At 45.6% G+C, this 16253-nt stretch overlaps 1 protein-coding gene across 6 annotated transcripts in view; it reads left to right on the top strand.

The window, feature by feature from the left end:
• The window catches only part of LOC147634322 (uncharacterized), a 56351-nt gene extending 40639 nt beyond the window's left edge, over positions 1-15712 (top strand). For 2 of the 6 annotated variants that reach the window (XM_086805467.1, XM_086805466.1), the window contains 4 exons: positions 1643-1720; positions 12549-12608; positions 12868-12930; positions 15330-15712. In XM_086805467.1, coding sequence (XP_086661593.1) covers positions 1643-1720; positions 12549-12608; positions 12868-12930; positions 15330-15383 — 255 coding nt within the window. In that variant the 3' untranslated portion in view covers positions 15384-15712. Of the gene's footprint in view, positions 1-1642; positions 1721-11732; positions 12004-12548; positions 12609-12867; positions 12931-15329 lie in introns of those variants that run through there. The other 4 variants (XM_086805468.1, XM_086805469.1, XM_086805471.1 and 1 more) reach the window with 4 other exon arrangements.
• Positions 15713-16253: the final 541 nt, after the last annotated feature.

Raw genomic sequence — 16253 nt, 5'->3', positions numbered from 1 at the left:
CCCAATAATAGTGTTCACACTTGGATGCGCATTGGGTGCCTGGACAATATTACAATGAATTTGCACAATAACCCTTACAAACACATAAATCCGGCCACGTACTCGACCTCTGAGCTCGCCAATGGGTAGAAGCATATCCATGTTACACTTGGGAGAGTGTGCACGTGATACCCATCTATGGGTGCCTTGCGTGGGCAATTTTGGACATCTATTGGGTTCCCAATAGGTGTCCAAACGGGCCACACATTAGCCCCTTTGGACAACTATTGGGTTCCCAATAGGTGTCCAAACGGGCCACACATCAGCGCCAAAACTAGTTGTCCAAACTTGGCCTAATATACCATAAACTGGGTTGGCCATGCTTGAGGAGTCCGGCATAACACACTATCGCACTAGAATTTCAGTTGTTCTTACTTGTGGGGTATCCATGTGAAGTCTTTGTTCATTCAAGGAAAATATCCAAGCAAAGCTTATCCAAGGCACCCAAGGTCCCAAACACCGCGAGAACACTTTGTGTCTAATGCAAAGGCTCGCATTCTGTCATCGCTTCATCGGCACAAAGACTTGCCGTGAAACCACGGATGACGAACTTTCCCCCGATCTAGTACTTTCCATTTGTCCAACCGTCCATGGCGACATACGATAGGCCAGCAAGTATCCTCTTGTAGTGCATGGGAAGAACACTTCGGAGAATGGCCCCATAGAAGTCCACGATCAAAACTCCATCTACTAATGCATCGGCTTAGTTGTGTCACAATACCTGCTTGTATCAACTCCAATGCACTCTCATGGAAGAAAGTAGAACTGGAAACAATACTCCTTAGAAAAGCTGCACCAAATCTGCATCTACACTCGGCTTCTGTATGTCTAGACCACCATCTCCTTGCATAACATATTTCAAGTAATACATCCTTTGATACACCCAAGCAAAAAACTTCGGCAGTTGCCAATACAGTCTCCAAGACATGTGTCCCCTGTGAAGACACACCAAGTGGCATTTTCTCCCAAACCTCTATTGAAGGGAAATCTCGTGACATGCCTTCTTGTGGTGCTTCCATGACATCATCAAAGATACTCCACCCATCATGGGCTCTTATTAGAGAGAAAATTGCAATGATATTTGAGCTTATGCTAAACCTAATCATTTTTCATTATCTCCAGCCATGAAGTTTAGCACTTGCTATGAGCCACCTTACTTAGGTTGACATCCTTCCTTGTCATTTTTCATTATCTCCAACCGTGAAGTTTAGCACTTGCTATGAGCCACCTTAGTTAGGTTGAAATTTGAAGTTGCCACTGACCTAGACATCAGAAAGCTCTTACTTTTGGCCTCTTGTATATGCACCCAATTGTGAGCTATGTGGATAGAGGAGAAACCCCCTTGATCCACCCCTTGGAGAATTCAAAATGCTTGTGAGTGCCTTTCAAAGAAACCCAAGAAGATTCTAGAGGGAATATTTTGTTTTTATTAAAAGGCAGTGTGTATTGTCTTGCATGATTCTTATGCATTTCTCCTTGTAATGTGAGAACCTGCTAAGGTATAGTACATCGATTGGTGGCCTACCTTGTGAAATTTTATATATTAAAGCCAGCATTTAGGATACTTCATGGTGAAAATTTCTCTTGCACATGTGGTTTGTAGGTAGATAAGTTGGAGGAGGAGGTAACGTCCCTACTTGGAAAAGCGTCTGCCAGGGCCATGAGCCCTTTGGAAGTGAAGGTATTAAGTTGGCATTGATATTTGTATTGAAATTTGTATTGTAATTACACAATCGGTGTTGGCAATGGTTTGGTGATTTACATGCCCACCTTCTAGTTTGCTCTTATATTTCATTCATTTTAAAAACTGTAGACATGGCATTGGACTGACAAAAAGTTCTACACCACATCCAAGTTTGATCTCCCCCCTCCCCCTCCCCCTCCTCCCCTTTCCCACTCCCCCTCTTTTCTCTCCTTGCCCTCGTCCCCGTCCTCTCCCCTCTCTCCCCCTTTATTGACAAGCGATATGTGACACACCTACGAGTATGCACAACACAACCGGACATCAGATAGTAGCTGACAGGTAGAGTCGGACAACGCATGTGACATGTGGCATTGCCACATGGTAGTGATGATGTGGTGGTAGTGTTGTGGCATTGATGATGTGGTAGTGGGGTGTGGTCGACATCAATACTATTGGTTGACTAGGAGCATTGGTGCATATATATATGTGGGTAGTCAAATCGTCATGTTAATCTACTATCTTGAATCTTGAGTGTGGGATTTCACAGAGTGTTTCTTTGCAGGGGAAGTGCTAGCCATGAGTGAACAGTAGGTCACAAGACTGTGATTTGACGTGTTCATTCTTAGCCACATCTTGTACTAGAGTTTCAGTTGTATTACTTTCTTGTACATAATAGAGTGTGAAACCAATCTAGACCTATGATAACAAACCCCAGAACACTCGAGTCATCGACAGACAATACAAACATTGAAACAATCTTTAGGACACAACGGAATAACCATAAACAACACCAAAAAAACAACACAGCACTGAGCCGGAACGGCCGGCCCCCCATAGAAACCGCTTTATTCCAATGAATAAACTGATACAGATAAACCAAGGTGCGGGTGCAATACTGCACCCTATTTTCCACAAAGCTTTGCCAACACTTGCACAATGGTCAAGGGCCTCGAAGTAACAGCCTAGTACGGTGCCAAATTTTAGCCCCGAATTCCATGCCAAAACAGCCCCCAAAACGGAGCCTCAAATCAGCCCTAGAAGGGCTCTCAAAACAGTTACCAGATTTCTCCAAAACAGCCCTGGAAAAGCTCTCAAAAATAGTCACTGACAGCCCCAGAACCGGTGGCCAGAAGGGACTGGTGAAGAGAGAGAGTAACCTGCTGTACGATCAGCCTCAGGGGAGTGTTTGCTGTACGGCCAGTAGATGTACCTGCTGTGCAGCCAAAAGATAGAGAAATGAACCTGCCGTTGTACAGCCCGCATAAGAGAGAGAAAAGACGTCCTTTGTACAGCCTACTCAAGAGAGAAGAGGAGAAGCTGCCCAGCCTGCTGTTCAGTGTACGGCCAGCGCAAGGGGAAGAGGAGAAGCTGTTGTACAGACAGATCAGCGCAGGAGAGAGAAAAAGAGCATAAGCTGCTGCAAGCCTACCCAAATCCGTGTGATCAGCCTGTAGGTGGATGCGCATTCCTGTTCTCCACGAAGGCCCTTCCATACTTTTATAAAGTCGACTAGCTCTATATTTCATGTGCTTTTTCCCCTTTTGTGGCCAAATGTAACTGATCTGCCAAAAATATCGGTTTTATGCTTTTCACAAGTTTGATGGCCAAGTTTGCTTTAGGCGCATCCTTCTGTCTACATGCATGCCCAAAATAATAGTAAGCCCGGCCACACATAGGTGATGTGTGAACTCGTTGACTCATAAATCCTTTAAGTCACTTTATAGGATAAAAATCCCATATTGCTCAGGTTTGTAGCCATTTTTTTAGGCAAAACATTGCCAGTAAATGCTCCAATGTTCTTCTCTGGAAAATCCTTGTTCACACCTTGGTTCCAAGCAGTGTGTGAAACACTGTTCAAGACTGGTGAGGGGACCAAATTGGTGACATCCCCTCCGTCTTATAAGACATTGGTCTGCAATTGTATAAGCCTGATACAACTGAAATATCCTTGAAGTATAGCAGATCCGCTGTCCATTAGTAGTATTACATAATTCCAGCATTAAAGCCATAATTCAAGATCCACGATCCGAAGTCAGATACGGGCACAAGAGCCAATCGTATCAAGAAACTGTATCCATATCTTGAGTCAATAACTTTGATAATAACCAGACACAGGCACAAGAGCCAGCTGTGTCCCAAATATGCATAAGTCCATAAGCGGCTCTTCTGAATGTTCAAGGATGCTGAATCCTTCCCAAAACATAAGTATGAAGTGAGCACCAGGGTTTCTAGTCCTGAGAAAAATCACACCATGTCAGGCTGCATCTGCCATACATGTACTATAAGAAAAGCACACCATGTTAGGCTGTATCTTCCATACATGTACTTGTCATGTCAAGTTCCATAAGCCACACATGTTTTGTCACGTCAAGCCTTAGAAGCCACACATGCTCTGTCATGTCAAGCCTCAGAAGCCACACATGTTCTGTCATGTCAAGCTTCACAAGCCATATATGTTCTGTCATGTCAAGCCTCAGAAGCCACACGTGTTTTGTCATGTCAAGCCTCAGAAGCCACACATGTGCTCTTGCCATGTTAGTGGGCTCACAATAGAGTCCTTTCTGGGGATCCATCCACATACATGTAAAAGACATAAACTCCTGTTGACATGTTAGTGGACTCACACCAGAGTCCTTCCAGGGATCCATCCACGTACATGCAAAAGGAATGTGCCATGGCATGCTCAATGTGAGAAATCCTTCTCCGCAAAAATTGCCATGTTGGCTTCAAAACACCTCACAGATTAGAATCACCATATCCATGACGCTGATAAATAATTCATAGTTTTGTAACCGCATATGCAACGTATTCTAGCATCCCATACCACTAGAATACTCCCCATATGAGATCCTTGTGTGTAGGCGACAATTCTAGCATCCCATGCTGCTAGGAGTCTCCAATACACAAGACCAAAACGATAAACTATTCATCAAAACCATAGAGAAGCCTTTTCTAGAATCAGAATGTTTTCCAACAAAAACACTTTTTAGAAAATAACTTTCCTGAAACACATCTCAAAATAGAGATGAGAAACACTCTCCACTTGCATCAGCAAGGGAGTTTAACATGTACAAAATCCCAAATATTGGCAAAAGAAAAGCATTAAACATAAATACTTATCTCGATAAAAAGCATGTCGCCAATATATTTATGTACAATCAAAATTTCTGGGACAAAATCCCATAAATATCGAGGAGAAAACCAAACTCCACAACACCCAAAATAGTGTCTAAGTGTCCTTCGAAACTTCGTCTTTTCGTGGCAGGAACACTGGCTCCCAAAACAATCAGGCTTGGAGCAACCCATTGGTCCATCTTCCACCAGAGGAACTTGCAGCTTCTGTTTGTTGTGCTCCTTTCGAGACATCTTCCGAGCCATTGCCTCCTTGAAAGAATGCCCGTCTCCACCTCGAACAATAGGCAGTTCCGAAACAGAAGCCATCTTTCTCTTTTGGGAAGAATATCTGGAAGCTTCCTCTGCAACCAATGACTGATGAGGTTCAGCCAATCCCAGATCCGGCTTTACCTGATATTTGCCCCGCGCATCAAGGACAATATCCCCTTCTTGAAGAAGATAGTGAAAAGCCAACTTACTTGGATTCATTTCTAGCATTGATGCCAGGTCTAGGAAAACATTTGTAGCACTGGTCTCCATAACCCTTTTGCTTTCCATAATTGTCCTCACATGAGGATCTTCCTGGTACATCTTCAAATTTGCATCCTTTTCCTAAAGCTCTTGACGAAGCTGCCTCGTCAAATAATTATGATGGTCAAGCTGTGAATCGATCATCTTGATGTATTGTTCCACCATGTGCTTGAGAGTTCTGATCCTGTCTTTGTGTTCCTCGCAACTTTGGGTCCTGTCCATAGCCATAGGATCGTTTGTCTAGATAGAATAGGCAAGAGGCTCTGCTTTGACACTAATGAAACCAATCCAGACCTACGATAACTAACCCTGGAACACTCGAGTCAACGACATACAATACAAACATTGAAACAATCTTTAGGACGCAACGGAATAACCATAAACACGAAAAAAAAAACACAGCATTGAGCTGGAACAGCCGGCCCCCCGTAGGAACTGCTTTATTCCAATGAATAAACTGATACAGATAAACCAAGGTGCGGGTGCAATCTTGCACCGGATTTTCCACAAAGCTCTGCCAACACTTGCACAATGATCAAGGTACCATAAACCAGTACAAATCAGCCTTGAAGTAATAGCCCGGTACGGTGCCAAATTTAGCCCCGAATTCCGTGCCAAAACAACCCCCAAAACGGAGCCTCAAATCAGCCCCATAAGGGCTCTCAAAACAGTTACCAGATTTCTCCAAAACAGCCCCGGAAAAGCTCTCAAAAACAGTCCCGGATAGCCCCCGACTCGGTGGCCAGAAGGGACTGGTGAAGAGAGAGAGTAACCTGCTGTATGATCAGCCCCAGGGGAGTATTTGCTGTACGACCAGCGCTGTACGGCCAGTAGATGTACCTGCTGTACAGACAGAAGATAGAGAAAAGAAGCTGCCGTTGTACAGCCCGTGTAAGAGTGAGAAAAGACGTTGTCTGGCTGCTGTCCTCTGTACAGCTTACGCAAGAGAGAGGAGGAGAAGCTGCTCGGCCTGCTGTCCACTGTATGGCCAGCGCACTAGAGAGGAAGAGCACCACTGCCCGCCCTACTGTTCACTGTACGGCCAGTGTAAAGCTGCTGTACGGACAGATCAGCGCAGGAGAGAGAAAAAGAGCATAAGCTGCTGCTGGCCTGCCCAAATCCGTGCGATCAGCCCTATAGGTGGATGCACATGCCTATCCTCCATGAAGGCCCTTCCATGCTTTTATAAAGTTGACTAGCTCTATATTTGATGTTCCTTTTCCCCTTTTTGGCCAATATAACTGATGTGCCAAAAGATCTGTTTTATGCTTTTCACAAGTTGGATGGCCAAGTCTGCTTTAGGCGCATCCTTCTGTCCACATATGCATGCCTAAAATAATAATAAGCATGGCCACACTTAGGTGATGTGTGAACCCATTGACTCATAAATCCTTTAAGTCTGTAGTTAAACTGAATGCCAACGAAGAACATGAAGACGTTAGAGATTGAATTCATTCCTTGATCAATGGGAAAGCCCCCTTTTATACATTTTCATGGCTCCAAGGCCCTTGTTACAATCCCTTGCATGTGGGATAACTCACACAACCCTTTACTTCCACTTGTTCATGGACAGCCTACCCCTCTACAGGTGCCCCGGGTGTTAAGAGTTCACTGTCCCGGTGAACAAGCATAAAAAACAAGTACATAGCTTCCATTCATGTGCATACCCATCAAACTACCACAAAAACAATACAAAAGATAACCGTCATCAACCACTAAGACATGAGGTGGTGGGGTTAGGCTTGCATCACCACAGACCAAACCGTCCCCCTTATTGCACCAAGGGCGGGTCGAGCCCTCTGCCCCCTTGGCTCCTACTCTAATGCACCACGCCACAGGTGGCTCCTACAACTTCCATGCATAGACGATTGACGTTTGGATAAACCCATCCACATAACCTCAAACCTCAAACACACGAATGAAAAGCTGCATAAACGAATACATGAAATTGCACCCAAGAAGCCATTGAAAGCCCGGTGTCCTTGTGCAAGAGAAGGTGTCGCAGAAACACTCTGTTGCGGGGCAACCAACTCTTCCTTGGTACTAGCAACCTCCACCCCAACCTGCCTTTGGCTTGCCTTACCAATTTTTCTCCTTTTTGGACTCGTGTGCAACAGAACTGGTTCTTCACCTCAAAATCTGCTTAATGGCTGAGTGGTGGTCTTTATAAATCTCGGGAATTAAGAACCTGTGCTGGATGGAATCCTGGCTGTTAACGTGCACCCACCCGGTGAACAGAACATTGTCCATTGGTCCTCGCTTGTGGCTGCCTCGGGGGGGACTAAACTGTCAATGGCGGATTTGGCTCTGCAACAGTGTGTGCCACCTGCAAAACTGGGACCTGCTCCGCAACAACAGGAAGCAAACTGCAAATTCGGACCTGGGCTTGTCATCAACTCTTAGTGGGTGGGGCTGGCAGAAGGCAAGGGTGTGGTAGGGGGTAATAGGGCGAGAAGCCGGTGATATGGGCAAGGTGGGGGTGATAGGGTGGTGTATAAGCGCAGGAGAGAGGTGAGAGGGATCTGCAGCGGTTGAGCCCATACGTAGGTGGCGGAGGGAGGAGATACAGCCTGATCGGTGGGGTAGTGAGTTGGTGTGAAAGCAGCGGTCCTCACAGCAGCCGAGCCCCCGTTTGCCACGTCAGCAGGCCAAGCTAGACGAACAGGTCGCAATGGGCGCCAAGCAAAAACCACGTGGCATGAATTTCGGCACTAGCCAAGGAAGACTGCTGAGCAACGGCGTGAAGTGCACCGATAATGTAGGCGAACCCACGTGGTCGACCGTTGAGCCATGAGCAACAGAACTGAACCAAGGGCCTGAGGGCGGGCGTAGATGCAAAGGAAGCTTGAGGGCGAACAGTAGATGCAGGCATCAACGAAGACACAGTTTGGTGGCGAGGTAGAGTTGGCTACAAACGGGAAGAATGAAATGCAGAAGAACAAAACCCAAACAATGAGAGAAAAAAAAAACTAAAACAGGAACGCAAAGGTTTTGGGGAGGGAAAACGATGGAAGCTTTCCCTCCCCAGCAGGATCGCCAGAATTTAGCCTAACTGTAGTTAAACTGAATGCCAACGAAGAACATGAAGAAGAGAGATTGAATTCATTCCTCGATCAATGGGAAAGCCCCCTTTTACACATTTTCATGGCTCCAAGGCCCTCGTTACAATCCCTTGCATGTGGGATAACTCACACAACCCTTTACTTCCACTTGTTCATGGACAGCCTAGCCCTCTACAAAGTCACTTTATAGGATAAAAATCCTATATTGCTCAGGTTATTAGCCAGCTTTTCAGGCAAAACTTTGCCAGTAAATGCTTAAGTTTTCTTCTGTGGAAGATCCCCATTCACACCTTGGTTCTAGACAGTGTGTGAAACACTGTTCAAGACTGGTGAGGGGACCAAATTGGTGATAGAGAGCAGTAGCTTAGGGTGTGCTATATGTGTGATACCGCCGCACTCTTCTTTCTATCTCTAGAAAACCCTAGTGCATAGGCACAAGTGTTCTACATGTTGGACTTTGTTCATCTCCAGCATTTATCCCATTCATTGCACCATTTATGCAGCATATTTATCTGATGTCTTTTGCACTAGTCATGGGTTTCTTCTACTGGCCAACTTGGCTATTTGTGCTGTATATAAGAACATGCTTTTTGCCATTTAATTCATTCATCATTTTGCTCGAGTGTTGGATCATTTTTGGCTGCTCCAAGTCTCTCCTTTTCTTTTGTGCAAGAGTCGGAAGAAGATAAGTCGATGAAGATGCAACCGTGGACCCTCCAGCACCTCGAATACTGGAATCACCTCGGAGAGAGCACCCACCAACCTGTTTCCTTGAAACAAAATGCCACCACGAACAGCAAGGAACTTTGCTTGGCCACGAATTCCTACACAAGTGTGCAGTGAACTCCAAGAATAGATGATGAGCCGTTGGACACACTGCGCCCATAATCCCCAACAGTGGACGGAACACATCACGTCCCAAAAGCCTCGAACAATGAACTTGGAACAGATCCAGTTCATAATCTCTGCTGTACCAAAGATAACCATGTCCTGCCAGATGTCTAATGCTTGGAACTCCGAATCACGGTCCCCATGCACCAGTAGGTGGAGCTGTAATCAGCCCCCTCTCCCGCCCACAAGCCTCTTCTGGCTAGAAGCACATGGGGGGAAACTGCATATGTACTAGAGAAGCACACCATCTGGGGTCTCCTGAGCCGGAAGCGCCATGGTAGCCCTAGAAGTGGTATAGAATCTATATCACTATCCTATGTCGTGTCTTTGTCTTTTCTCTGAGATAAAGCCTTGCCCTTGGTCTTGTCCTTCTTCTTGGACAAACAATCCTTGGACAGATGGCTTTCCCGCAAGAGAAGCAGCGACTCCGACCTTTCTTTTGAACCGAGGAAAGTGCCTGGTCAGAACTGTTGACTTACCCCTTCAACTTACCCTGTGAGATGAGAACAGACTCCTCCTCCAAAAGTAGGGAGCTAAGATTATTAAAATCCAACTGAGTGGATGTGACTTGGCATCGCAAAGATCGAGAAATCACATCATAGTCCGGAGGAAGCTTGGTGAGGATAAGAGCAGCTAGCTGAGAAGAGGACAAAGCAGCACCCATAGCCAGTAAACTGGTCATGGATAACCTTGGCCTTCATGAGAAAAGACTGCGTAGAATTGTTTTCAGGAAATAACAAGCCGTAGAGCTGCCCTTGCAAGGTAAGTGTCCTCATCGATGAATCTCGTGCAAAGAGATTCTCCAATTTTGACCATACCTGATGAGCATTGGTGAGAGTTTGCACTACCGGTGAGACCTCCTCGGTGATAGTTCACACAAGCACAAAATGCACCTTCGAGTCCCGATTCTCCCAGTCTTGTAATTCCACAGCAAATTCATCCTCCTGATCTTGAGTCCACCGCTTAGAGTTTGAGGACGCTCGGGCTTCCTTTCAGTGCCCTGAACAATGTCCCACAAACCCTTGTGGATGAACTAGATCCGCATCTGAAGCTTCCAGTGATCATAGTTGGGTCCTTTCAACTTGTCATCCTTGTTCGTACAGGGAAGAGCTATATCCACAGCAGCAAAGAACAAATCTCAACTCTCAAACACTACTCTCAAGTGCTTTCCAACGAAGCGAGGTACCAGGAACAATCAGCCCCCTCTCAAACCATAGAGAGGAAGAGGCGGGGCAGCAGCAAAACAGTCCAAGATCCATCGGGAACCGCCTACCGGAAGGGCAGGGACTCGTGGAGGAAGAAGACAGCGAAGAGCCACTTGTCTGGCAGCACCATGAGCAAGAAACGCACCACCAACAGATGCTTTAATAGAAAACGCAACCAAAACACTTCAAAATCTGGCTCTGAAGAGCAAAACACAGCCTATAAAACTTTATTATAGGGAGTATTTTCAGATACATGTAGAGGGTGCTCTTGCACCGGATTTCCAAGTATTAGAGATGAAAGCAAAGTATAACAAGTTACTCCGCCCAAGCCCAAGGCAGGGGGTGTTTCCAGCTTTACACCAACCTTGTGTGGATCTCACAGGAGATGCCCAATCTCACATAGTCTACTATGTGGATCTGTGTGCTATATGATAGGAAACAGCATTACAACTGCAAGTTGCACCTGGCCTTCCTCATTACAAATTTTACTGTGGATGGAGATGTGGATGGAGATGAGAGCATTGCTGTGCACATCTTCCTGTAGGATCTGCAAGCAGGAGCATTCTGCAAAATTGATGCTGCGCTATGCTCTGCAGCTACTGGAGGCTGCCTAATTAAAGCAAGATATGAAAGAATGTTGAACTTGGACCTGTGGGCCGTTCAAAAGACTGGTAGCTCCCCTTGCTGCTGGTCAGCCGGTCAGCTTGGTTGCCCTAATTGTGGGAACCAAGCTTTAAAATAGGCTTAAAAATATTAAACTTGGACCTGTGGGCCTTTCAAAAGACTGGCTGGCTACCCTAACTGCTGGTCAGCCAGTCAGCTTGGCTGCCCTAATTTTGGGCAACCAGGCCTTAAAACAGGTTTAAAAGGTAGGCTGCTACTGCTACATCTGGCTGGCAGCCTGCTCTATTTTTTTGTGATTCAGGTGTGCTTCAAAATAGACTACTCTTGATTACTCATCTCAAACCAAAAAAGAAAGCTATTCTAGACCAATGTAGAGGTGGTCAGAGTGGTGGAACTTGCAGCTTAGTCCATATTGTAACTCCCAGTGTATCTCAAGAATGCAAACACCTCATACAGATGTTTGCTACATGCTTGCTTTGCTTTAGCAAATTGTAAGAGCTATGCTGCCTCTTACCCTGACTTTTAGAAGCATGCTTATCAGCAGATGGTGAATTGAAAGGACCTTGAAATGAACATGTGCAGGGTCATCAACATAGCCTAACTTGGCGAAAGCCCTTTCAGCATCTTGTGACAACCTCAAAGAGCATTGGCAGTTCGCAAGCTGAAATTTAAACTTGTCCCAGAACTTCAAAAGAAAAGAAAGTTTCTTATAACATGCACCCTTTAGTTTCCAAGACCAAGTTTGCTTTTTGCTAAATGTGTAACAACCTGATTGGTTATTTCTATCAAATGAATACTGCAAATCTAATGTTTCAACAATGAAGAGACTAGTATTTATATAAAACTTTCAGATCTCAAACTTATGATGGTTGCGACATAATTATTGCACATCTTTACATTTACGGTTATGAAAGCCTGCTCACAGCCGCAAGCATCTCATTGAAGCACCTTGAGTGCATACCTCTGCTGCTGCTGTATTTTTTGTAGCTGCTGTAGTAGAGACAAGTACACCTCTCAGCCTGCCTTTTTCTAGTCATTTCTCTTTTAACTGATTCAAAAGGTTCATGCACTAGTGTTGGCAGATACAGTGCTGGAAAAGAGGGGTTGGTCTTGTGCTGTGCTTGTGCATGTGTCTTAAGATGGTTGCCTTCGAAGATCACAAGCAGAGATGTTCTGAACAATCCCAAGAACAGTTAGTTGTAGAGCATGTCTCATATTTTCTCGTCCTTCTTGAGAACATATTATGTTAGTTATTTCTGTGGTTTTTATCTGTATAAAATAGGCAATCATGTGCTCACATGCTGTACTCACTTATGCAAGCACGTGATTAGCCTAATTTGTAGAATAAATGAATCTGCTGTTTTGGTTCTGTTAGTGATTTCAGCCTCCAAATTGCAGGAACAAGTGCAGCTTTTGGAGCTTCTTGCTTTATTACAACTCGAAGTTGATGCCGTGCAGGTCTGTAAAACATTAGTTAGGCCCATTACACATCGCCATACCCCTGCCTGCCCATGCTGATGTGGTGGGGGTATCCACCGCCCATAACTCATGGGCAGGCAATCTCTCCCACCCAATCCCCCGCCCATACATGGGTGGTGGGGTATGTGTAATGGGCCTTAATACAGGTGGTTGTAGCTGTGTTTTACTTCACCTTTGGTGATTGGTCTCTGTATTGGGCCAGTTTTTTTTTTTTTTTCACTTTTCTGCTTGTCTGTAGGCTGACGAGAGTGTCCGGCCACATAGGAGGAGCCAGACAAATCGAATACAGACACTTATTGCTGTAAGTTTTCAATCGGGTAATCATGAGTCATGAAAATGCCAGCACTTTAATTCTCATCAGGGATAGGAGTAGGTCCTCGAGGTCAAGTCAGCCACTCAAAGAAGGCAGTGCCTTGAAAGCCTTTCAGCATACCCTGAAACTATTTAGCCCATGGTCCATTGATCCTCTTTATGGTGAAGGTGTGTCACTGTCTATGATCAAATCATTTTACACGATGGCCTTTCTAAGTTTCTCCCTTGAATGGAAGGACAAGCTGGCAAGACCAGCTGCACGCCTCCAATGTTTGCCATGATGCCAGTGTATGTTCATAGGTGAGACCCATCTTCTCTCTTCTCTTCCTCTGAAGGCCATAGCCAGGCTTTAGCTTTCTACAGATGACATGAAAAGAAAACGTGGTGGGCAATTCTTTTTAGCTAATCAGCTTTCATCATGCAAGTGGGGTAGGGTGTCAGGCAGATTCTTGTGAATGCCCTCTTTGTGAAGGGGAAGAATGGGAATGTAGGGGAAGAACGAAAATTCGCCAAGCTAGTATCACTATACTATCTTGGTTGCTAACATTCTGAGACCATAAGGAGTTCTAGAATCTATGTCCAGCTTGCCTTACTCTCAGTATAACAGTTTCTTATCGATGCGTTCCGGCAAGAGCACAAACTGCTGGCAAAGGTAATGTCGATACCCATTGGCAGGTTAAGTATATGGCTGACTAGTCATTTAAAAACCAATCGAACAAGTTTCTGCATGTCCGTTATGGTTCTGTGCTATGGGGAGGAAAGAGTCTGGGGCTGCCCCTGTTGGAATGCACAACGGAAAATGAGAACTGCTGTGAGAAAGAAAACGCAGAAGTATATTCTGATTCCAAGCCCTAGGAGCCTACTTAAGACCATACAAGGCCTTCCATAACTTGTAAACCATCCCCTTTGATCCCGGAACCTCAAAGCCTGAAGGTTGCTCAACATACACCTCCTCCTGCAAGTCACCGTTAAGGAACGGAGATTTTACATCCATTTGATACACTGGCCACTGCTGAGAAGAGGCAAGGGCAAGAATTGTCCGAATCGCGGTCATCCTTGTTGTCAGTGCAAAGGTATCCTCATAGTCGATGCCAGGTCGCTGAGCATAGCCCTTAGCCACAAGTATGGCCTTGTGCTTGTCCACCGACCCATCAGACGTATACTTGGTCTTATAGATCCACTTGACACCAATGACTGATCGTTTTGACAGCCTCGGAACCAGCTCCCAAGTGTTATTCTTCTCAATGGCTTCAAGTTCCATTTGCATGGCTTTCCTCCAAGTCACAATGAAATCAGCCAAGTCATAGGACTCCAAGGCAAACTCCATTATTACCTTCCAGATGCCATAGTTGGTCCTGTCCAACTGTCGATCCACTAGGAATGTGGGGAGAGTGGGGATCTTCACATGCTTCTCAGTCATCTCAAGCAAATCACAAGGTCTTGTGAAGGGAGGGTGAGTGGGGAAAAAAAATGAAGAAGAGGCTGCAAACACTATGCAAGGTGGCTGTCCAACAGTGATGGCCGCCTTCTACCCGTTCTCCAAGTCCCGAACAGCCCAAGAATTCCACAATCAGCACCAAAAAGACAGCAAACCCTCAAGCTCTCACTGTCTCCAAGCTTCAAGCCACCTGGGGCTCTGATGAGACAACTGCTGTGATAAAGAAAACGCAGAAGCATAGGGAGAGAGAGAAGCTGTATAAACTCTACGATATACAACAAGATCCGCTACAAATGGAGTGTGGGGAGCAAGGCTGGTATTTATACCACCCTAGGCTGCTGGTCGGCCAGCCCAAAAACAGCCGACAGCCACTGAAGAGGTCGACAACTGAAAAACCTCCAGTCGGCCAGCACCATATCAGGTCAGCCAGCAATACAACAGGTCGGCCAGGAGAGAAAACAGTCTGCCAACACTCAGGATCCCCCACGACTAGCAAAAACTGGGAAAACAACAGGGAAAATGAGGAAAAACACTCGCAACTCGGGTGGGCACACCCACAAAAGAGGCCCTCCCTCCCTATTGAGTAATATGGTAGAGACAAGAGATGACTGCTAACAGCCCCATCACTAGAGGAGCTCGCCTGACATATGCGTTGTGTAGTGCTTAAAGCGCTTGCACATTTCTGAAACTTAAAACAAGGAAATTTAATGCCAGGGGGTTTTGCCGCTGCCATCTTTTCAATAAAAGGTTGAATTCCCAACAATGCCGAAGGGGTTTGCCTTGGCCCTTGGTGTGGTAAAGTGGTGTGCTGCCGCTGCCAATAGGTTTGATTCCCATCAATACAGAATGCATAACATTGCAACCGATGAAAAAAGAAAAGAATTGTTATGTTATTGCATCAATTAGCTGTGCTCTTTGCAATTCAGATCATCTTAGACCTGTTTCTGCAGGCATTGGATCAGCTCAAACAAACAGAAGCCTCTGTGGCGATGAATCTTGGTTAAAGACTTGCTGCTTGGCTCACTCGATTGTATGCATCGAGTTCCATACACTTTCTGTGTTGATTTTAAGCATGTTTCTTCAAGTTTCACAATGTTCTTGATATAAGCTTGCCTGTTACGGTGAGAAGGATCAGGATACACATTTACAGTCTCGACAATCCCGTCGTGGTGATGACAAATCGCTGTGCAAGATGCACGTCCTTAGGTGGGTGACTCTTAGCTTTGCTGATTGCATGCTATCCTTGGACTGTGTTCCATGAAGGCTGGGCAATCATTTGTAATCTAGTCCAACTTAAAAACGTTCACACTCCTAATCTTAATCCTTCTGTTCATGATTGGCCCATTTTCTGACTGTTACTAGTGCGAGAGAATTCTTGGAAATGTGTACCCTAAATAATGTCCCATGTTGCAGCATCCTGTAAAGTTTTTTGCTGAACCATATGGAGCCTCAATTTAGAAGCACGTCTCTCTCAAAACACGACTCTCTCACGCTCTCAGAAGGGGTCGATGCAGATGGTAGGGGGGAATCTCAGAGCATGGCTTCCGCCTGGTTTATTCGCAGTTCTGTGCATGTGCTTCTGTAGGTGTTGATCTGCTGCTTCTCTCCCTCTTACCATACCCCTTGTGTGGATAAACCAGGCGGAAGCCATGCTCTCAGGTGTACGTAAGCATAGGAATTCGGTCTCGGAGGCGCACAGCAACTCTCTTTCTGAGGCGTTAGAAGGCACAACAGCGCTCTCTCTCTCTCTCCCTGTCGCTGGGACAGGAGGTCGTACAAGCAGCTGAGACTCTATCTCTGGCAGTTGGGCTAGGAATAGGGTAGGGAGAGCAGGACGCCGCTCTTTCTGGCATAGGAGGGATGGTGCGAAGGGA

The sequence above is a fragment of the Cibotium barometz genome, chromosome 11 (assembly GCF_041138505.1).
Source record: "Cibotium barometz isolate CiBa-2024 chromosome 11, ASM4113850v1, whole genome shotgun sequence".
Taxonomy (NCBI): Eukaryota; Viridiplantae; Streptophyta; class Polypodiopsida; order Cyatheales; family Cibotiaceae; genus Cibotium; species Cibotium barometz.
The sequence above is the reverse complement of the archived record's forward strand: the minus strand, read 5'-3'. Positions and strand labels throughout refer to the sequence as shown.